The sequence below is a fragment of the Caretta caretta genome, chromosome 16, assembly GCF_965140235.1.
Source record: "Caretta caretta isolate rCarCar2 chromosome 16, rCarCar1.hap1, whole genome shotgun sequence".
NCBI lineage: Eukaryota > Metazoa > Chordata > Testudines > Cheloniidae > Caretta > Caretta caretta.
The window spans coordinates 14107860-14130658 of record NC_134221.1 but is presented as its reverse complement, the minus strand read 5'-3'; the positions used below and the strand labels follow the sequence as shown (position 1 = coordinate 14130658).

The window sequence follows — 22799 nt, the reverse complement described above, 5'->3', positions numbered from 1 at the left end:
AAGTTACGCTGCATGCCATCTGTGTAAAAGAATGTGAATGAAGGGTAAAAAGGGTTGAGAGTTACCAGAAATAACTTGCAATCATATGGCAATGCATCTCAATGGCTAAAGAAAAATACACGCCCAGAGGCATCCAAGAGCCACCTCTATCCAGTGAGGATAGCATGGACTTACAATGCCCTACCTCTGTGCCAGCGAGAGGCGAGTGAGCTTGAACACAATCCTAAACCTGTTTTCCAACATGGATTTTGGCTCTGTACTTGTTTTTCCCACTGCTCCACGAAGTTTGCATCCAACTGCTTTGCACATGGCTTCGGTGCCATGTTCTCAGTGCTTATTATTCATATATTTTTTGCCAGCGGATTTTGGCTCCTTCAAGGCTTATTCCTATGAAGGGGTATCGTATGGCCCTCGGTATTGTTATGGATCCTTAATGCATGTTTTAACCACCAGTGCTGGCTGCAGCGGCCTTACAAGGACTGAAACAAACTAGACTGATCTAACACATGCTCCTGGTTCACATTTCTCAACAGACGTTGGAGAAGATTCCCTTCTAATGCCTCATACCATTTCTGGCGTTTGTTGCTCTTCCCTCTGTGCGAAACAAAAGGGCGTCAGACCTAAAAATATTAGAATGATCCTTGAAAGGTTTGTCTGAAGCTTGACAGTTATAATGGCTCCAGAAGGAATTAGTTCAGACATGAGATCCTGTGCCAAGGTGTCTCCAACCGATGCCATGTTTGGGAGAGAAGAGGGGAGATAGATAACATAAACTCCAACATCTGTGATCTGAAACATCTTGTTATATGACACTGGATCATATGTTCAACCACAAAAAAACTATTAATGACATTGCAAATGCCCTCAATTTTCTGAAACCTCAATTATCCACATGTCTAGCTTTTCTCTATCAGGTCATTTGGGGAACTGAGATTGCATTATGTATATAATATATGCGGTTCAAGCCACTGCAATTTTTTGGAGGGTGCTCCGTCATTAATTCCCCCTTTAATCTCCCTGAGGATTGGGCAGAACATGTAGGAGCATCATGCCCTGTTTATAGAGTCCTAGGTGTTGCAACTGGGTGATGTTAGCTTTGCCTATGCTGGGTTAATTTTTTTGCACTCGTCTAGTTGCATGGGACTTTTGGAGTTTGACCCTAAGTCCTAGAATTCGCCTGGCTTTCACTATGTATCCCACCACGTACAGTGAGAAAAATCCCAGAATTCACACAGCTCAGTAGCGAAGCAAAGGACCTTGGCATATCCACCCAGAATGTTAGTGAGTAATGTTGTGTGTCCACAATCTACAGACCGAAACAGGACACCATTGTCCGCGTGAACGCTATTACTGTGGCCTGTGTCTGCACACCGGTTAGTGCGTAGTAAACACCCGGCGTGGACAAGCTGCACGGCGGCACACGCTGTCTGTGCGTGCACTATTCTGGTGGATGGTGTCACTGGCATCTGCACGGCCTTTCTCCGCTTCAGGTGTAAGACCCACTAGGGCAGCAGATCTACACTAGCTCAATGTAGTTACAGGGGTGCAACAAAACCAAGGGTAGGCAAGGCCTTTGTATAAGCTTTACCCTATTCTATTCTGTCTAGGAGCTGACACCATACTCACCATCAGGACCGATTCCAGGGTCCATTATTGGGCAGAGGGGCAAGTGGGCATTTTGGGGCTCCTGGATGATGCTGTTTAAAAACAAACAAGCTCCCAGGGGTCCAGGGGCTGCTTAGACCCCTGGAAAAGCTTAGATTTTAAGGGTTTGAAAAAGTAAAATTCAGCTCATGTCAGTATTTTGTCATTGTCACTTCCACTGCTTAGCACTGGATACCTGTACATATGGCGGGCTTTCTGACAGTAACTTGCAGCCCTTTGCAGATTATTGGGCGGGGAGGGGGAGGGGGGGAAATGTCCCCTTTACCGCCTCTCTTCCTGGTAGCACTGGGCCTGCTCATCATAGCGTCTGAGTGCCTAACTCACTTAAAACTCCATCGCCTTGCCTGTGTTCCGAGCACTTGAAGGCATACATGGGTCTGAGGTGACGTTTATATGCACAAAGAAGAAGAGCAGGTAACTTGTGGGAAGGCCCATTCAGGTTGAAGACGGGAATGTTGTTTTTTCCCCCACACCTGGGAGATTATGTCTGGTGTTTATTCTGGAGTATGACATGAACTGTGCTGCAGAGCTCCTGATGTTAGGAGGGCCACTGCTAACTTGTACAAATAAATCAGTTTTGTTGCGGTTAGATCTGAGATCCGCAGCAAGTGCTCTCCATACAGACCGAATGTAACGGTTCCCTGCTTATTTTTCTAAGCTAATTTCACAAGAGGGTATTTTTATGATGTTTAAAAATAACTTGTAGACCCTTTGAAGCGTGCTTCTTCCACAAGGCTCTGAACCTCTAGTTCCCCCACCAACATACGTGCTGCCAAAATATAAAATCACAGAACTAACCAACCCCATAATGTACATCGCCGCTCACTCACCGTCCTTCCCTGCATCTCATTCCCCATCCATGCCCATCGGTTTACACTGGAAGGCCTGGATCCTCAAAAAGATTTAGGCGCCTAATGTCCACTGATTTCAACAGCAGTCAGGCGCTGAAGTACCTTTGTGGATCCATTGGGGCCTACGTTCTTTAACGCAACGACCCTGTCTCCTTTTAGGCTCTGGTCCTGCAGGGAGCTCCAGAGCGGTGTTACGCTTGCCCACTGTGGGGTTTCTTACACTTGCCCTCTTAGCATCTAGTGCTGGCTACTGTTGGAGACTGGATAGTTGACGAGGTGGACCTTATACGTCTAAAGAAGCCTGGCTCCCTGAGAGCACTGTATAGGTTACAATACAGCAGTCTGCCCACTTTCACACAGTTATTGCGCTGCTAAGTATAATGCATATCGCTGATATAGTCTCTTCTTGGGGGGAAAACTTCAGCCTGTAGATGAACTTGGTCTCTTCCATCTCCAGCTTTTGGGGCTAAGTCAAGGGTATGGACCAGCACTAGAACCTCTCATATATTGGCCTCTCCCCACAAAAATCTTCCTCCTTCCCCGACACTCACTCACTCACTCACTCACTCACTCTCTCTCTCTCTCTCTCTCTCTCTCTCTCTCTCTCGGCAGCATGTGCTGCTGCCATTCAAGTTGGAGTCAGGTGAGAGGCACCTTTGGCCCAGGGTGTGTCTCTTCCTATTTGGGGCCTGTGCCAGCAGCAGTCAGCTATGTGCATTGCCACTGATTGCTCACGGCTGCACTGCTGCAATGGGCCCTCTGCAGCTGAGGAGTCCCTTGGATTCTGCCTTTAATCCTTCCCTGCCCGCTACAGCGATCTGCATCCTATATACACAGTCTCTGTGCAGTGGGGGCTGGAAGATTTAAGGTGCCCGATGAATCGTATTCTTTTCCCAGTGTCAGCACAAAAAGCTGTAATAACCGGCTAATGAAATGCAAGTGTTGCAACCAGATGGGGATTCTAACTCTCTCCAGGAGGTGCATTGGCAAACCCCACTGGCTTGATGGGGAATGGCCTCCTAACCTTCTTCAAACTGCTTCTTGTGGTTGGAAAAACTCACACTGTGGCAGGGCAGTAGAGGCAGCTTCTGCAGATTTTCCAGCAGGGCCCCCACCCCGATTCTCACACGGTTGGTTTGAGCGGTCACAGCTCAGCATGGCTATCATTTTGTCTTTCCTCACAAATTGCAAGCACTACATCAAAACGAAATGTTCATTCATGTCTATTTTTTAATGTTGGCAGTGCTGTTGAAAAGGCCTGGATGGACAGCCTTAGACTGCAGACAATGATTATGAATTATTTGTATTATTGTTACACTCAAGATCTGGGCCTCCTTGTGCTAGGTGCCGTACACCACATGGTAGGAAACAATCCATGCCCTGGAGAGTTTACAATCGAAATAGACAAGACGGAGGGCGGAAGAATGGGAGCATTATTATCTCCATTGGGCAGTTGGGGAGCTGCAGTAGAAAGGGCAGTCTAGGAGATAGGGTACACAACTGGTCCTCAAAAGACCTCTGTTCAATTCCTGCCTCAATTGCAAATTTCCTATGTGACCTTGGGAAAGTCACTTGGGCCCAGATCCTCAAAGATATTTAGGTTCCTAACTCCAATAGGAGTTAGGCACCTAAATGCCTTTGGTGATCTGGGACTTAGTTTCTCTGGGTCTCAGTTTCCCATCTTACAATGAGGGCAGCTGTTCCTTAGCTCAGGGGGGTGTTGTGAGGTGCTCCGAGCAGAGGGCTGCAGGAATACAAACACAGATCACCCGAGTCACTTGCCAAGGGTCACACATGGTGTCTATGGCAAAGCCAGGAGCTGAACCCAGGTCCTCTGAGTCCCAGTCCTGACACTTAATCATGGGGCCAGCCTTCTTCTCTACAGCATTTGCTGCCTGAGGACAGATTTCCCCACCCTGTCTTCCTATCTTAACCCTGACCTAGAGGAATCCTCCCTAGGACTGAGATAGGAGCTCAGGTTCCCTGCCCTGTTTATTCCTGGGCATCTCTGCAGAGATCATCCAAAAGGGCAAAAATAGCAATTAAAACTGTATTGACCTAGTTGCATGTGTCTAATGTACTCATGCTGTACCATCTAGGTGCCATGTTTGTTAGTAAGGCCAGCACCACTTCTGTCTGGAATATGCAGACTCTACCCCCTGAGCTCCTTCTGCTCCACTTTCCTAACTACAGTATGTCCCCTTTATTCAACCTTGTGGGCCAAACACTGCCCTGGTGTAGAGAAAGGTTGCCCAAGAGTAAATGAGAGCAAGAGCTGTCCTTTTATTTGCAGGGATCAAATAGAAACCGTGTGCAGTGTTTACATGGAAGCATTGGAATGGTTAGTATTGCCCTTAGATTTGTATCACTCTGTTTTATGGACCAACCAACGACTCCACTCTGGGACTGTATTGTAACTCTTGCCCAGGCTATCCCCAGGGTAAACCTGTAATTATTTTTTTGCTCTAAACACAAAACCTTCTCTCCCGGGATCTAAATATTGCAAGTGACACAGCAATTAAACTTGGAACTGAATTCCCTGTTAATTTCAAATATGGTAAAACCCCTCCTAAATCCTGGGTATGTAGACTGCCTTTGTCATGTAATTACGTAGCAGCTGCATGGACGCCGCATGTGTTATGGAAAATAAAGGGCCTGCTGAACAGATCGGCTTGGACTCAAGTGCGCTAGCGAAGGATGGTGTCCAGTGGTAGAGAGCCCAGTGCCAGACCTCTGCCAAAGGGATGCCGTCTGGATTGTAACTATGCTTTGTGATTCCTCCTGTGACTGATTGAGACAGTTGAAGCAGGGGAAGCATATCTATAGCACCGTGCGTCTGAGCAGCTCAAAGGGCTTTACAGATGTTGATTAAGCTTCACATCAGCCCTACATGATTAGCTTCATTTCACCCATGGGGAAACAGAGGCACATGTCTAGGTTAAGTGAACTTACCCACGATGACACAAGTTCCGGGCTACAGCCCATTGGATGTCTTTCCATTGCCTTAAATGGATTGGGCCCATAACGAATAGTCAATTGTTAAGCTGGGAATACAGCCCAGGAATCCTGTCTCCTGCTTCCCTGCTCTAACCATAAGACCAAACTTCCTTCCCCCTGCATCTTAGTATATTTTTATCCCATTGTGGAAGGGAAAGCCATCCACTTCTCCCCTCATTGGAAGGACTTGCTTGTTAAATCATGAGAAATAAATAATTCTGAGCATTATGAAACCTGTGATCAAAAGGCAATTGGAAAGGGTCAGGAGAGGGTTTCTCAGCTGCCTGCTGGCCCCACCAGGCCACTACAACTAGGAAATTCATTTTATTAGGACCTCGGCTCAACAGTGAGCTAAGGACCCATTGCCTGGCTGGAGAGTCATCAAGAACCCATTGAGACTGGACATTGACGGTGAAATTTTTTCAATGCTGCCGATGGGATTTAGACATCCAGGGTGTAATTCTGGCCCCATTGAAGTCAATGGTGGTTTTGCCATTCATTTCAATGGAGCCAGGATTTCATTTCCAGTTCCCAATCCCTTATTCCCTCAGTAGCTTGGTGAATCTCGCCCCAGAGGTCCATTGTCTGGCTGTGCCCACTGTTCCCCTAGCCACTACTCAGGATTTCAGGCCAGTACGTACATGCTATGTACAGATCCAACTCCACTGCTCACCAGGCCCACTCACAATCCCCATCTGTGCGTTGCTGAGCAGCAGACTGCCCTAGAGAGGAGTGCAAAGGGGCCTGTGACTGGCACATAGACCCAGACTTGGTTGGCGGGAGAGGGGATAGCAGCAGGCTTCATCCTCTCCTCCACTCTGTGGCCTGCAGGAGTGCCAGCAGAGTGACTCCACACCAGCTGTTGAGGTGGAGCCAGGGATTCCACCCCTAAGCCCTGGTTACGTTCATCCCCAGGTGCACTTCTCTTTTACTTGGGCTGTGTGCTCTGTGCAAGGATTTGGCTCTTAACGGGAGCTCACACCATATATTGTTTTGGGAGTGACTGTGATTCCTTTGGCGGGTTGCTGGGTCATCCTGGGATGAGATTAAGGATTTATCACCCGATAGGTTTTGGATCGGCCCATTCAGAGGAAACCTGGATTGTCTGATCCCACAGCAGGAGAATTCAGTGGCTGGTGGAACTGCTGGGCTTCTGGTTCTTTGCCTTTGGTTGACACCAGCATGTCTGTACATGATTGGGATAGAGAACTGGACGCTGGAGATCAGGTTGGGGAGAAAGAATCATGACACCTTCCCAATTTGCCTTGTCCTGTGCAAGAGGTGAACTGAGAGGACAAGGGGTCGACAGGAGAGAGAGAAATTGAATTAGCTGAATCGAGACAGACCTAGAAATGCCCCTGGGAATGATAAATACAAAAATTCAGTTTTGCCCGATCCAATGTCCTTTTCATCAGAACTTCCAAGGCAGGTTCTGAAGGGACAGATCTTGAGGGAGGGAGGGAGTTAATCCATCATCCATGTGTCCTCCAAAATACCATTCCATCACCTGATAAAGATTATAAAACTAGCCACAGCCACAGACAGTCAGGTTATACAGGTGTCCTCTCTGCCTCTATAGAAACTTAAAATGTAGCCCTCTGTGGTTAGTCAATAGTAAGACTAATAATTAATTTAAAAACTCATGTAGCAGCCCATGGAGAGCCATGGGAAACTGCAGGCCTAGAAAGATCTGACAAAAATTCATTGAATCCCCAAACTCAGAATGCAACTCACCATCCAGCACTGTAACCCCCTTATTAAAGGGGCACTGTCAAGATAAAAACCAACCCTATTTATATATTTTAGAACTGCTTGAAATGTTCTGCATTTTTCCCCATTGAAAATGGCCTTTTTTTTCAAAACCAGAAAGTTTAGTGCAAAAATATTTTCAGTGAATCCCCCCAAAATGTTGTTTTTAATTTCCCCCCACCGTGTTTTTCAGTGGCAAAATGGGAAAAGAAGAGAAAAGGGGGGTAAGGAAAAGAAGGGGGGGGCCTGAGACCCAAAAAACTAGGAAATTATCTAAAACAAAATTTTTGTGACAAATTTCACATAAATAAAAAATTGTTTCTTTTCAAAAACCACAAAGTGAACCTTATTTTGAAATGTTCTCTTTACCATTTTTTGACCAGTTCTAACTTATTTCCTCTTATCTGTGCTGTTTGCAGCACCTTCAGCTCGCTACATCTGAAAGAGTTTTTAAAACCCAACGTACACAGCTAGTCAAAAACTTTCCACTCTTAACTTTTTAGGATGAAGAATTGAATTTTTGACTAAAAGAATTTTTTTCATGAAAAGCATCTACTTTCTGTGGGGAAAAAATGCAACTTTTTGTCAATAAACCAAAAACCTGAAGGATTTTCGATAAAAAATATAATTTTTCCATGAGATCCTCTTCCCCCACCAATTTTCTGACCAGCTTTATCACTGTATTTTGCCTCCTTTTTGCTTTTTACTATTTGCATTTTGCTTGAGACTGGATGGTTTCACTTCCTGTTTGTCATAAGTTTCACTTCTTGGTTCTCCTGTTGGGACAGGGGAAAGGCCTGAAATGCCCTTGACCCAGAAAACTCCAAGGAATAAAGTGAGTTGTTTCTTCTCCTACTTTCCTTTTTAATTTCAGCCAGAGGACATTCTGCTCCACCACTTATCTCCTTAATCTTCCCTTTGTCTATGCTTTCTTTCCCTGCCCCCCACCTTCTCTCTTTGGTTTAAAATTATTTACTTTCCTGCACCAGGAGATGGGCTTGTTTGGAGAAAAGCATTAAAAATGGAAGATGTGGTGCATTTGAAACCTGTGTTGGAATTGTGTAGGTTGTCACTTTAATTTGTAAGGGGGTTGCTGTTCCTACTTGCAGGCTAGGGGGCTCTGTAGGAGAGCAAGAGATCCCAATTAGTCTAGAGATAGCTAGCCTACAGTAAGGTGGGGTGAATTGTGTCACTCTCTTTTAGGGAGCAGCCTGCTTTGTCTCTCTCTCTGGTTTGGGCTTTGTGTGTTAACATGGTGAATTTGAAGAAATAATATTGTTATGTTACAACCTCCCAGCAAGAGTATTTCTGTTTTTATTTAACTTTGTGTGTGTGTGTGTGTCTTGAATGCAACAGAGGATGTTTTCCCTTAAAGGCTAAGTCCCGCCCAGAAGCAGGGTTGTGTCAATGAGGGGATCTAATCAGTCACTTAGCTCTAGAAGAGGGAAGAATCATAGGGACCTATGATTCTTTCAACTGGTTAGAGACCCCATATACTGTGTCTACATATAGGTATGTGAAATATTATTGCTCCTATTGTCCTGGTTGTTGTTTATATTCACACTAATTTACATTAAAAAATCACTCTAGGATCACTGGTCCCAGCTGCCATCTTGTATGTGTCTCTGTTCCTTTCTTCATTTACAGCTGCTTTACGTACAACAAGAGCAAACTTCCCCATTCTGATGGCTAACTCTTATCATTTGGGGCTGATTCCTTATCAAAAGGAGTCAGCACCTAGCACACTGGGGTCCTGCTCCAGGACTACTGCTCCAAAGCACTACGGTAATATAAATAATAATAATAATGACAAACTGGCTTGAAATCAGTCCATTCTGGTGTCCAAGACTATGAGGGGGATGAAATATTCTCAGTAAATCACTGGGCTCTCCCATGAACTGGGTGTTGCACATGGACTGGTCCTATCTGAGAAGGCTTTCTCTAGCCATGCTGTATGAATTGTCTCTTTTTTTCTGGGAGCTGGGACCTCCAGGTGCCTTTGAAAATTCTGCAACAGGCAAGTGTTTCTCCTGGGTGACCGTATTTAACTTTGGTGCAGCGAGCCCTTGCAATGGACATCTGAACTTACAGAAATATCTCTAGGAACCCTGACAAAATGGATAGTTCCTAAAGGTTTGTAGCTTTAGCCAGCGAGAAACAAACCAACCAAACCAACTCTGCGTTTCACAATTTCCCCCCATCTCCAAGAAACACCAAAAGTAACTGTACTGTTTGAAAAGGCATCAGTCAAGGCCTGCTGGCTAAAATTATCCTTCTGCTTTATCATCTTGAGAACATTAAGGGCTGTTGTTAACAGATGTTTTGCGTTAGACGTTATTTGTTAGTCTAATGAAAGGAGGTGAACAAGCTTTCAAGACCTCAAAAGTTCTGCGTACAGTTTTATATGAGAGATTATTGCATTGCTCTGGTAGAGAAAAGAGATCCTTGCCAATTCACTTGGCATTTCTTCCTTTGATTTTGTTGTTTTCAATCATTCTGTGTTGTAATTTTTGATCTAGTTAAATGTCCCATTTAATAAGTACTGCACAATGTGTATTCATGTGCACAGCTGAACATCAACAAATAGATGGATACTTTTGGTAGTAGTTGGAGACTGAACTGGCTAGCCGTACCTGTGTTCTAGCAAGGAAGAAAGCAAATTATCCATAAAGCAAATGCTACATGTGAAGAGGGGGTGGTGATGACCATGCAGATGAGAAGCAAGAGATGGTGATGGCTGTCTGCCAAGAGCCACTTGGAGGAGAAGACAGTGTCGCTACATGTTTCAGAGTAACAGCCGTGTTAGTCCGTATTCGCAAAAAGAACAGGAGGACTTGTGGCACCTTAGAGACTAACCAATTTATTTGAGCATAAGCTTTCGTGAGCTACAGCTCACTTCATCGGATGCATACTGTGGAAAGTGTAGAAGATCTTGTTATATACACACAAAGCATGAAAAAATACCTCCTCCCACCCCACTCTCCTGCTGGTAATAGAGTGATCACTTTAGATAAGCTATTACCAGCAGGAGAGTGGGGTGGAAGGAGGTATTGTTTCATGGTCTCTGTGTATATATAATGTCTTCTGCAGTTTCCACAGTATGCATCCGATGAAGTGAGCTGTAGCTCACGAAAGCTTATGCTCAAATAAATTGGTTAGTCTCTAAGGTGCCACAAATCCTCCTTTTCTTGTCACTACATGGACGTCTGTGGTGGTGGCTTTGCAATGCCATTGCTGGAGAATGAAGGGTGTGTGGGGCCAAGAATGAAGATGAATTTGCTCTGCTAGCTGTGGGAGGTGCAGTCCTGATATTCCAAGAACAAGGAAGAGGGGCAATGCCTGCATAGGGCTGCAATGCCTGCTGGCCAAGGGAATAATCCTTTGGGTCTCTCTGCAAGGATCTCAAAGTGCTGTTAATCCTCATAGGAGCCGATAAGGTAGGGAACATGTCTTTATGGATGGGAGGAAAACAGGGACCCAGAGAGGGGAAGCGACTTGCCCTAAGTCACAAAGAGGATGGGCAGTAGAGTCAGGAATAGAACCCAGGGTACTGGAAGTCACCATAGCTATTCTACGTGTTGGGCCTCCCTGATTCCTCACAGCAGTGGCCTTTCGGTATGTATAAGGGGGTGGGGGGAAAGAGTTGGTGTGGAGACATGATGCAGTTCTTCGTTCAATGTGTTTGTGATCAGGACACATGGTGAGAATGGCATTCCCACCATTGGGACCCACTGAATGATACCATTCCAGAGACCTCGCGTCCTGGAGGGGCCACAAGGATGTTGGACTCTGGGCCTCAGGTCCTTCATGGAAATGCTTCATTTTACTTTTAATGTTAATAAACTTGTTGCCACAGTCTGTGCTGTCAGCCATCAAAACTGCATCTAGGAGAAGGAGCGATGGCCATAAAAAGAAATGAGGCATAATGTCGAGTGCCTGTTTCAGTTTAGGATGACAATAAAAGATAAGGTTATCATGCGAACCCTCTCCTGTCATCACATTGTCTCCCCTCCATAAGGGAAAGCATCCCAGATGTGCAATGAGGGTGAGACTGGCTGCAAAGGGAGGACATGCTAGTAAGTTCACCTGGTCTGTATTTGGATTCTGAGTTCAGACATGTCTTAGGAAGCCAGTCCTCAGTTTAAAGGGAGCTCTGCGGAGTATTGGCTCAACACTTGACACTTACATGGTTGGACAATTCACACACCCCCAGCCCGCCCCATTTTTATTCAGCTTCTGATTAGTAAGTTTTAGCTCCCATTTTTCCCATCACTGAATTACCTAGATATTCAGGTGGCAGGTGGGAATCAGAAACACTTCACTTCCATGGTGCCTTTCCTCAGAGAAGCTCAAACACCTTCCTGAGGTGTGTAAATATAATTTATTCCCATTTTACAGATAGGGACACTGAGGAAGGGAGAGGTGATGTTATTTGCCAAAGGTCACACACTGAATCAGTGGGAGAACCAGCAATAGAAACCAGGAGGCCTGATCCCAGACCTGTGGTCCAACCATTAGAAAACAGTAGGGCCCAATCCTGCAGACACTTACGGGGCATGATGCTTACTCCTGCATGGAGACTCGTTGACTTCAAGAGGACTACTTGTGCTAGTAAGGACTATGCCTCTTTGCAGGATCAGACCTCAGTTAGCAGTTTGGACATGTGGTGCTAAAGTACGTACAATGAGAATTAGTTAGGAAACACCCTTTATGAAAATAATATCAGTTCAGGAAACTAAGGGCCAAATTCTGCTCTTTGTAAAACAGGTGTAAACCTGAAGTAACTCTGCTGAAGTCAATGACGTTGCTCCAGATTGACACCAGCGTTACAGAGATCAGATTTAGTCTCTATGGATCAAATGTTGCCATCTCTCAGATCTACATGGCTGCCATTCAATACAGCACAGGGGAGGGCTGGGGAGAGAGGAATCCTTGCTTTGCTGCTCTCAACCAGCATGTACTTCTCTCCCAACGCAGAGACCCACATTCGTGGATGAGGTTTATGATCGGATAGAGGAAATTGGCATTCCCCCTACATATGGTCTGTGGCCCACACATCATTAGCCCCAGATGTGGAGCTAGCTGCTACTCTTCATAGCCCTGAATCAACAAGGCACTTAAGTATGTGCTTAAGTTTAAGCATGTGAGTAGTTTAATTGAAGTTAGTCAGTCTATTCACATGCTTAAAGTTAGGCAGCTGCTTAAGACCCTTGCTGAATCAGGGCCTATGTTAATAGGTTTTTGGTTAATTTGGCAGGGTGGGGTGTGACCCTTACATTTTGTAATTACTATTTGCATAGCACTGTCAGGGCACTATTAGTATTTATTTGGGCAGTGGTAGCACCTAGGAGTCCCTGCGTGGCCCAGGACCCCACTGTGCTAGATGCTGGTCGTACAAACAGAACAAAATGCTGGTCTCTTCCCCCAGCCACTTGTGCTTAACTGGGAAGGGTTAATGTCTGGCATTTGGGAAAGAATTTTAGTCTAGCAAATGCTACAAATACAATCTACCAAATATTAAAAAGCAAACATGTACAACCCCTCCCATCCCATCTGCCTTCTTTTTTAAAGGCAATATTCCTTTTGAAGTTCTGCCTTGATTTGGAAGAGATGCTGAAATTCTACTTGTGCTTCGATGTTTCCTGTCATTCCCACTGCTAACGTGGAAATGCCATGTACGTAAATAGGAAGGTCGACATTACAGGTAACTTGTGTGTTAACATGGAAACTTTAAGGCCCTGATCCTAATCTTGCTGAAATCAATAGCAGCAGACCCCTTAACTACAGGTGAAAGGTCAGGACCCTAAAATAGCAGTCGTATACGTGATAAAATTGTGGGCCCATTGAATCCAATGCACAAACAAGGAATGCAGAATTGGACCCTGTGATCCTGTATCCCTTATGTCAATACTGGGTGAAATCCTGGCCCTGCTGAAGTCAATAGAAGTTTTGCCACTGACTTCCATAAGGCCAGGATTTCACATAGTGACTTCGGTTAGACAGTGCATAGAAGTCAGGACCCATTCAGCCTGGCGCCATTCAGTCAAAAGACCTGCATGCCATTGTGTACAAATCTCTGTTCCGGGCACAACAGCAATCAACAAAGCAAACAAAATGTTCGCTGGAACAGGGAATGGGGTACAAAATAATGCGGAAAATATTCCAACGCCATTACATAAATCAATGGCGCAGTCTCATCTGGAACACTGTGTTCAGTTCTGGCCACCCTATCTCAAAAAGGACATAGCGGAAAGAGAAGGGTGATGAAAAGGATCAGCACCCCGGAGGGGTTTCCATATGACAAGAGATCGAAAAGAGTGAGGCCGTTTAGGGGGGATGAAGAAGAGGAGACCCGAGGGAAGTGTACAGCGTAATGACAGGTACAGAGAAGATAATTAGATGCTCCTATTCACCTGCTTGTGATTTACATGAGCAAGGGACAGACGATGAAACTGAAAGGCAGCACATTCAAAACCGATACCAAGTAATGTTTTTTTACCCGGTTAGCCTGTGGAACTTATTGCCACAAGATATCATTGGGACTGAGAACGCAGAAGGATTATAAAAAGGATTAGACTTTTACATAGATAATGAGAACAGCCCCAGATACACTAGGCAGGGCATGAACCAATCAGTAACTGACGGGGATAAGAGTTAGGAAGAAACTTTCCTTACGGGCAGTTTATCCCAGAACTGCCCTCATCAGGGTTTATTGCCCCTTCCTCTGAAGTATCTTGTACTGGCCACTGTGGGGAACAGAATACCAAGTAGATGGGCCACTGGTCTGATCTGATCCGGCAATTCCTATGCTCCCTGTGTTTATACAGCTCCCTCTATTTATCCTACACTCCTTGTATTTCCACGTCTCCATTGAAAGGACCTATGGAGCGCCAGTTACTCATGGGAGGGGTCTATTGTAGCTTCATTTTCCCCAGTACTTTATGGGGGCAACAGTTTTTGGTCTCTTCACTTTCCCCTTTATTCATCCCCTGCTCCGCAACACCCCACTTTGGGTGACCTACGAATGGTAACAACATGTCGAGGCTGCAGAACAAGATTCTGGCAAGCAGACCGCTGCCGCGGCTTGCAGAACCTGAGCCCCATAACTACCATCAGGCCGCTACCAAAGGCGTGTGGCATCGCTTTCACAGCAGCCTCTGGCCCCAAGTAAGGAACCAGGGATGTATGATCTAGTGCTAACAGCAGGCTTGGAAGCCAGGGTTATCCTGGGTTCGAATCCGAGCTGGGCCACTGCCCGCCTTGGTCTATCAGCCCACCTGTAAAATCGGGTAGAAGAGCAGGACTTTGGTGAACACCAGATTTTCCCCCACCTCCGGGAACTGTGAGCTATGAAAAACAGCAACCAGCCCTCCAATTAATAAGTGCTACATAGCGGCTATTGCAGTGCTCTTAGCCCCAGCCCATCAGAAAGCCAGATGCGGCTAAACCAGGCCTGCGTTACCCAGCCAGGACTTTCCAAGATTAAGAGAGCGTGCCTGAGATCTTCAAAGGAGCAGGCCGCTCTTCATCTTCCCTTTTCCCCTGTTGAACAGTTTCATTCCCCTCCCTGTGTGGTCGATAAATCCTCCTGCTTTCCTCCTGTATGGACATTGCGTGTGCAGTGGATTGTTGGGAGTACGCTCTATCTCGTACTGTTTTTTCCAGCTTTCTCTTTGCAAAGCACTTCTACTACCCACAAGTTCGTTATGCTGCTCTTGGCTCCCCTGTAGATAAGATGGGACAGACTGCTGGGGTAAAATCCATGATTAACCTTTACATTCCTGCTCTGGTAAGTGTCTTGGGCACGTAGAATTGCACCGAATGAACATCCTATCACGCACAGTAATGGGGAACTTCTGAACATATCAGTGGAGAGAGTTTTTCCCGTCATAAGCTTTACTTAGACGTTAGGGCTTAGGGATCCCTTAGGTTGAATGGTGAGGTCCTGGTCAGAAGAAACAAAGGCAGTTGTCTGACAGCTGGAAAAGTTACTTTTGTTTCTGTCCTGCACTGGCTGGTTGATTAAAAACGCTTTTCTGTCTCTCTGGTCCTCTTTAGTTTTCTGATATGAGCACATAGGAAATGTAACATTACATGAGTTCACTAGCAGCAAAGTTTCCAAGCAAGTTACAAAAAATGGTCAACATTAAACTTGGAAATCCAGCTCACTCCCCCATGGCACTAATTGATTACAGACGCCCCTCAGCTCAGGGGGGAACTATTCCTTCTTACCCGTATCCCCCCGAGCTGTCTCCCCAAGTGAAGCCCCCTGAGATACTCTGATTTATTTCTGTATATCTCTGCAATTTCCCATTATCTCCCCCACCACACACACACACTATACACCAGGCAAACAGGGAGGTGCGGTGGAAGTTGGGTTGGGAACTAATCACTGGCTTCTCACAGGATCCGAATAAAACCTTCTGTGGTGCTCTCGATCTGCGAGAGCCTGCGACTGATTTATAGCTGCTGAAATCAAACCCTCCCTGTCCATTTCTTGTAATCATATCAGGAGAAGAATTACATGTTTTACATTCAAGGGGGAAATTTATTTGCTTTTTTAAAAAATTTGTCTTATGCTCGTTAAGAAACAAAAACTTGGGATTTAGATTATTTTTTTTGAACGTGCAGAGCGAAAAAATTGGAAAGGATAAAATAATTCCACATGGCAGGGAAGTTTAACCAGTCCCTTTGCTATGTAGGTTTATTTCAGTTGCAGTGGCTGTCTGTTAGTAGCTCCTTCTCTATCCAGTGGGGAGAAAATTTCAGCACTGATTTTATTTCTTTGCTGTAATTTACCGTGGATTAAAAATGAAGCATCCAAACTCTTCACTGGTGTCCAGCTGCATAGCCCCACTGAGGCCAAATTACCCCGTCTAAGGATGTGGCCCAAACGTCTAATTTCTGCATGTGCTTGATTTATTTTAATACTCCTAATTCATACCTCAAAGTCTGATTTAGGGGGACCAAGGCATGGCTTTTTTTGTGGCAGCCTCTTTGCAATGTTGTCTTCTCTTTGTAAATCTTTTTTTTTTTTTAAGGGTCATCTCCTAAGGTCTTGCCTCTGTTCTCACTCCGGCAAGCTCCTGCTCCCATAAAACTTCAGTTTACCTAAGTAAGGAGTGAGCAAAACTGGAGTAAGCACTTAGGAAACGGTTCCTTGGCAATAAAGGAGCAATCTGGGCCAAACAACAAACTGGTGTAACTCAGCATAGCTCAATGGAGCTGCTTCGAGTTATGCTAGCTGCGGACATATGAATCTGCAGTTTCATGAAAGTGACAGAAATATTGTTAAGTGCAGGACTTCAGCTCAGTCCCTTCTAACCACTCCTCTGCTAATTTTTTATTTGTTGCTATTATTTTATATTTATTTGGCGCTATGGAGGCACATTTTTCTCTCTTTCTCCTGTACAATCCCAGAGCATCACAAAGGGCCGGGCGTGTTTCTAAAGGATCTGCTCTAGGAATTATTTTGGGGAAGTTGGCCGGCCTGCGTGTTACGGCAGGTCAGGCTAGATATCCACCAGGGTTCCTTCTGGCCTGGGAAGCTGTGGAATGGTCCCTTCTGGCCTAAATATCTATGAATCTATGAATCTATGAATCTATTAGCTTCACAAAGGTGTCTGGGGGCTTTAGGAGCGGGCTCCCTGCTTAAAAGGCTGTGGACCCAGCGAATATTAGAAAGAAGTCGGCTAGGCATCGGACCACGGGGGCCTGACTGCGGCGGCCATCGACAAGGCTATTGCTCTCGGCTTTCCCAGGCTTCCCATGTGCAACACAGACCCAGAATGAACTCCATGGCAGGACGAAAACCAGCAAAGGAGGCCTCTGGAAGTGAGGAGGTATTCATTTCTTTAACATACACATAACTTGTCCTCCTATCAAAAGGGGTAATCCTGCAGCCCTTTCGCACACGAGCGAGTAGAGCTGTCCCTGGGTCTTCAGCGGGACAACTTGCATGTGTCAGGTCCTCTCTCGCCCAAGTAAGGGCTGCAGGATTGGGCCCTTGTTTTCGCAAAGCAGCCATTTCTGCTTTCAGGGCAGGACCACGAGGAAACGGACGCGGTCAGAAATAAAATCAGCAACTTTGCAATCAGTCCCAGTTAAGAGCCATGCCTGGAGTGACTTTGTATTGCAGCCTGCTGCTGACCTGTCAGGGATGTTACACCACAGCGGGGACACTGGTTAAACCAGCAGGCCTCTGATGGACAGACGTGCAGGCTAGAGTTAGGTGGAGGTGCTCTGGGGTCTCTCCATCTGCTGCATGGGATGGCTCACTACAGTGACAGTTTTAACTTGTAGCTCCCCTGGTGCTGGTCTGGGACCAACACTTTCCAGTAATTCCCTTCCCTACGTGCAGCGACTTCGAAAAGGGTTTGAAGGGCCCTTGGTTTTCTCTAGCAATCAGTTACATCAGCCTTGAGACCTGATGCTTGCAGATGCCGTTCTTCCTAGAGGACCCTCCAGAGCAATGTGCTGACAGCAACAGAGTTGCTGTGAACATGTTTATAAATCAAAAAAGCTGATCCCCCCCCCCGCTCCCCCCAAAAAGAGTAAGAGGAAGGAATAATAGTTTTAAAAATGAAACCCTGTGCTCTCTGCTCGAATCAGGCTCCCTGCAGCTGAGCTCAGTGTGCCATGGTGGAAAGGTTTAATGAATGAGCTTCAGATAACATCAGGCTTCAGAGTAGCAATCATGTTAGTCTGTATTCGCAAAAAGAAAAGGAGGACTAGTGACACCTTAGAGACTAACCAATTTATTTGAGCATGAGCTTTCGTGAGCTACAGCTCACTTCATCAGATGCATCCGATGAAGTGAGCTGTAGCTCACGAAAGCTTATGCTCAAATAAATTGGTTAGTCTCTAAAGTGCCACAAGTCCTCCTTTTCTTTTTTCAGATAACATCGTTAGCTGATAAACTGATAACACTGCCCGAGTTCTCCCAGACTTGAGCGGTGGAATGAGGAATCTTAGTTTTTCTGAGTACACCCCCCCCATTTGCCTAAGTGATTTAGGAGCCTTTAAAAATCACTGTGATGCCTGAGTATCAGTGAAAAATCAGGGGGACTGAAGGCTCCTAAGTCATTTAGGTGCTTTTGAAAATGTTGTCATCTGTCTCATCGGTAGAAATGGCTAGTGTCATTTAAACTAGCCTGCCTGATTGGTGGGCCTAGACAGCTATTAAGCCTTACAAAACTGGCATTTTCCAGGCTTCCAGGCAAATACAGCAACGTATCGAACATATGCAGGCCAGCCGGATCCTCAGAAACTCATTTTTATAGGGAGCTAAAACTGCTCAACTCACATGATTCACCTTTGAATCGGTGGCAAAGTTTGTCTGTGTACATATTTTCCCCAGCATCCCTTTTCCTGTTGCTCTGCAATCCATTGAGGGCACTATATGTTATCATCACATGGGTAGCATTTAGGAGTATGATAATGAAGGGATCACTGCAGCAAGCCCTTACTCACATGAGTAGTTCCAGTGTTGTCCACTCCCATAAGGACTGTTTCCAAAAGGGTTTTTCAGGATTTAGCCCTAATTCTCAACCCATGTCTATTGGGCATTGTTTAGAGTGGGGGAATACTAGTGTAGAGGACTGTAATGTTCTACCCATTTTGGATACAAACACCACATGGATGGGTTCCACTTGTTGAGATTTAGCAATTTTCCTCTTTTAAAATTGTGTTTATTTTCCCTGTATCCATTTTTTTTCTCGTGTATCAAATATTTTATCGACGAAACCCAGTGTCATTTGGTGGGAAAAACGGGATTATTATTTGATCGATATTTTTTTCCTGCAAAGTAATCTTGTAGGAAGTGATTTGATAGTATTTGCCCCCCTCATTCTGCAGAGGTTCACTATAACCAGAATGAAACGGAGTACTTGTGGCACCTTAGAGACTAACCAATTTATCTGAGCATTGCTCAAATAAATTGGTTAGTCTCTAATGCTCAAATGAATTGGTTAGTCTCTAAGGTGCCACAAGTCCTCCTTTTCTTTTTGCGAATACAGACTAACACGGCTGCTACTCTGAAACCTATAACCAGAATTGCATTGTGTATACTTCATCGCTTAGAAACTTTGCAATTGCTACTTTGTTTTGCTGGAAAGCAGATGATGTTTCTTTGTGTAAGGAGCTTCCCATAGTATTTTAATCTCTACTCATCAGAGAAAATGTGCTTTGAAAAAGTTTTGTAATGTGTGTTCCAAAGTAAAGTTCCTTGGTTTGCTTTCCTGTAATCATTTTCTTTTCTTTCTCTCCATTGTATTTGCTTTCCTTTAGCATCTATCTATGTATCTATCATACTTTGAAGGCACCTATTATGCTGGTATCTTAAACACAATACAAAATTAAGACGTATCAGAGTCTATATTCAAAAGTTATGTGTCCACTCTCCGTGATTTGTGAATTTAAGTGCTGGAGGTTTTCTGTTGCAGATGGTGTGTTTGTGTGTATATGCTCCTTTGAAGGAGAGTGTCTTTCCTCCTCTCTGATTCAGTAACAATAACAGATAAGACCAGCCACAAAAATAAAAGAGAGACAGAGAGAAACCTGAGTGGTTTTGGTCTTTCCTGTTTCAGAGAGATCAGTGCAGAACTGTAGCCGATTTGCTTTCCAGCTTCTCTCTCAATATTTGCTAGAAATCAGTATGAAGAACTTTAAAAAAAAATTACTAATATTTTTTTCTTGGGGGCAAAAAAACAATATCCTGCAAACCCCCCAAGAACATTTCCAGACTGGTGAAGCGAGGAGGCAGCCGTGTTTTTGCATTGACTGGCGAACGTATTAGTCATTTTATAGATGCAATAGCTAGCCCAACTTCCTGGCAAGAATGATGATGTGAAAAAGAGACCGTACATGGAGACTCTAATGATAAGGAATGGGATTAAGCAGCTTCAATGTTGCATTCAGATAGATGCTAGTCACTCGACAAGACGTCGCTACCAGACTGAAAACGAGAAAAATGCTCGTTCTGCCTCAGTTTTAGTGCATCGGCTCTTTGGAGTGTGCTCCTTACGGGTGTTTACAAGTGCTCTGCTCCACTTCTTCAAGGGGTTTCTTTTCATTTTCTTTATGAGTTTAGAAGGAGCTGGGATGCCTACGTCCCAGTTTGCCTTCGGCTGAGAGGAAAAAGTGGCCATTGAAGCTCAGATTAAAAACCTAAACCAAATTATTTTCCTTACTTAAAAAAAAGGGGAGGACAGGGAGTGATTTTTGATCCATAAATTTAGGCTGGGTAGAGACCTGTTGTGAATTTTCCAAAGAGCGATCAAATAATTGATCTTTTTTGGTTACCCAGGTTATTGGACAGCTAGGAACCAAACTTGAGTGTTTATGGCATTAAAAAATACTTCTGGCACTTTGAAGTTTGCTTTGTTTGGTTCAGACCTGTGATATTATTGCAGCAGACCAAGCAAAATATCAATATAATATTTTACCTTGGTGATTTTAGAAGCTTCCTTGCAAACCTCACACAGCGCTTAGTTAATTTTAAACCAGAGGCCGGATTCTGCCCCTCTGATTTACACTGAGCAGTACCTTGCTGTGTGAGTGGTCCAACAGGTCTCATTGCTATGACTTGTGGAGCAAGGGACTGCTTAATCTGAGTGAAGAGGGGCAAAATCTAACCCTTTAAAAATCAAATATTTGCTTGTTTTATTTTATTTTTTAAAATAAAGATGGGCATTCGCTTGAGACAGAATTGTTCAGTATTATCTGTTCTGGAAAATAAAATAATGGTCCAGATTTTCAAGAGTGATTTTTGGATATCCAGCTCAAGACACCTAAAAGCAGCCTGATTGACAGAAACGCTGAGCCTTCGCTCTCTGAAAATTGGGCAACGTTCAGATGCCTTGAGTTAGGGACCCCAAAATTAAGACACCCAGAACTCCTAGTTACTTTTGAACATCTTGGTCAGGGGAGTATTTGGCCTGTAGCATTTCCTGGCGGAGTGGAATGATTTTATTTCAATCGGATAATCCCTTTGCTGCGTTCGTGCATTTAAAGTAACAGTATTCAGAACACAAGGTCTGTCCACGGGCCTGTTAATGGAACTCCCAAATAGAACCAGCAAATCACGCTGCCCGAACCCAGGGCATCAATACAGCTCTCCTTGAACACTGATGATGCTCTCCCTCTCTCTCCCTCTCCCCCTCACTCACTCCCAGGCAATTTTCTGTCTCCCATCCTCTTCTCCCAGCCCTCAGACCTGGGTCTCCAATCAGCCACCAGCCCAATCTCGCATGTCTATGCCCACTTGATCTGGCCTTTATTTGGTGCCGGTGGCCCACTGACAACTCTCTTTCTGTCACAGTTTGTAATGGGCAACCAGTGGCCCTGTCCCATCCGCAATCAGTATAGAGATGCTAGCTGCCCATTTGGGGATGTGTGTGTGTGTGTGGGGGGGGTCCCATTCTTATCCCCACCCGCAGCACAAATGTCTTGGCTGACTCCATTCAGGTGAGTTTCAAAATTAGCAGGAGAAATAAGTTAAAACCGGGGCTGGGGGCCTTTGTCCCATCCCAGCTGACGCTCAGGCTCTGCCCCTATGAAATCAGGTGCTCGGAAGCTTGGTTCCAGCACTGTTGATACCCTGGATTTGTGCCCCCCACCCAGTGCTTAATTTGTAGTGAAAGAGGTGCCCAGGCTCAAGCAATATTTTGACATTCAGAACTGATGTGGCAAGCGCAGCGGTGCCGGGGCTAGGGACGGCCAGGCCCCAGGGGCGCCGGGGCTAGGGACGGCCAGGCCCCCAGGGGTGCCCCTGGCCCTGCTTAAGCACTGCCCCCCTCCCTTCTCCCCCATGCTCAGCGGTGTCCCCCCCAGCCGCTGCTCGCCTTGTGCCTCTCAGGGATGCTCAGATTCTGCCCCCCACCCCCTTCCCCCTCCCGGGCTAGTTCTGGGGGCGCCTCTCCCCCTGCCCCAGCAGTGGCCCCGCCGCCCCCCCGGCCGGAGGTACTCACTGTCCTGGGGGGCCGCCTCGCTCCCGCTGCTGCCGCCGGACGGCTCCTGCAGCCCCTTGGCGCCGTCCCTCGCCTCCGGGCCGGGCTCCTTGCCCCCGTTCATGCCGGCCGCCACTTCCTCCAGGTCCAGGAGGTGGCTGACACTGAAGTTTTTCCTGCCCTGCGGGTTGTCAGGCGGCTCCAGGATCCGGCCGGGGCTGGGGCCGAACTGCTTGTCCATGCCGAAGGCTGCCGCGCTGTCCATGGCTCGCTCCGGCGCCCCCCGTGCCCCCCAGCCCGCCCCACGCCCCCGTGCCCCGAGCGGCCAGGCAGCCCCGGTGCCCCAGCCAGCCAGCCCCTCGGTCTCCCTCTCCCGTCCCGAGCGCTGTTCCGCCGTGTGCTGACGTCTGGGGAGGGGAAGGGAAAAAAACAAAACCCCAACAAAAAACCCCAAACTTTCCTCTCCCCTTCGCTCTGGAGTGGTTCAGACAAACGTGTCCACACACAACGCCCCTTCTTTGGAACTGACGCGAACAGCCCCCACGGCCCTCCCCCGACTTTTCTGCCCCCTCTTTTCTGCGGCAGAGAT

The 22799-nt window shown here is 46.0% G+C and overlaps 1 protein-coding gene across 1 annotated transcript in view; it reads right to left on the bottom strand.

Annotated features, from left to right (window-relative positions):
• PRRX2 (paired related homeobox 2) overlaps positions 1–22494 on the bottom strand; it is a 69537-nt gene extending 47043 nt beyond the window's left edge. The window contains exon 1 of the mRNA XM_048823282.2: positions 22232–22494. Coding sequence (XP_048679239.1) covers positions 22232–22475 — 244 coding nt within the window. The 5' untranslated portion in view covers positions 22476–22494. The remainder of the gene's footprint in view (positions 1–22231) is intronic.
• Positions 22495–22799: the final 305 nt, after the last annotated feature.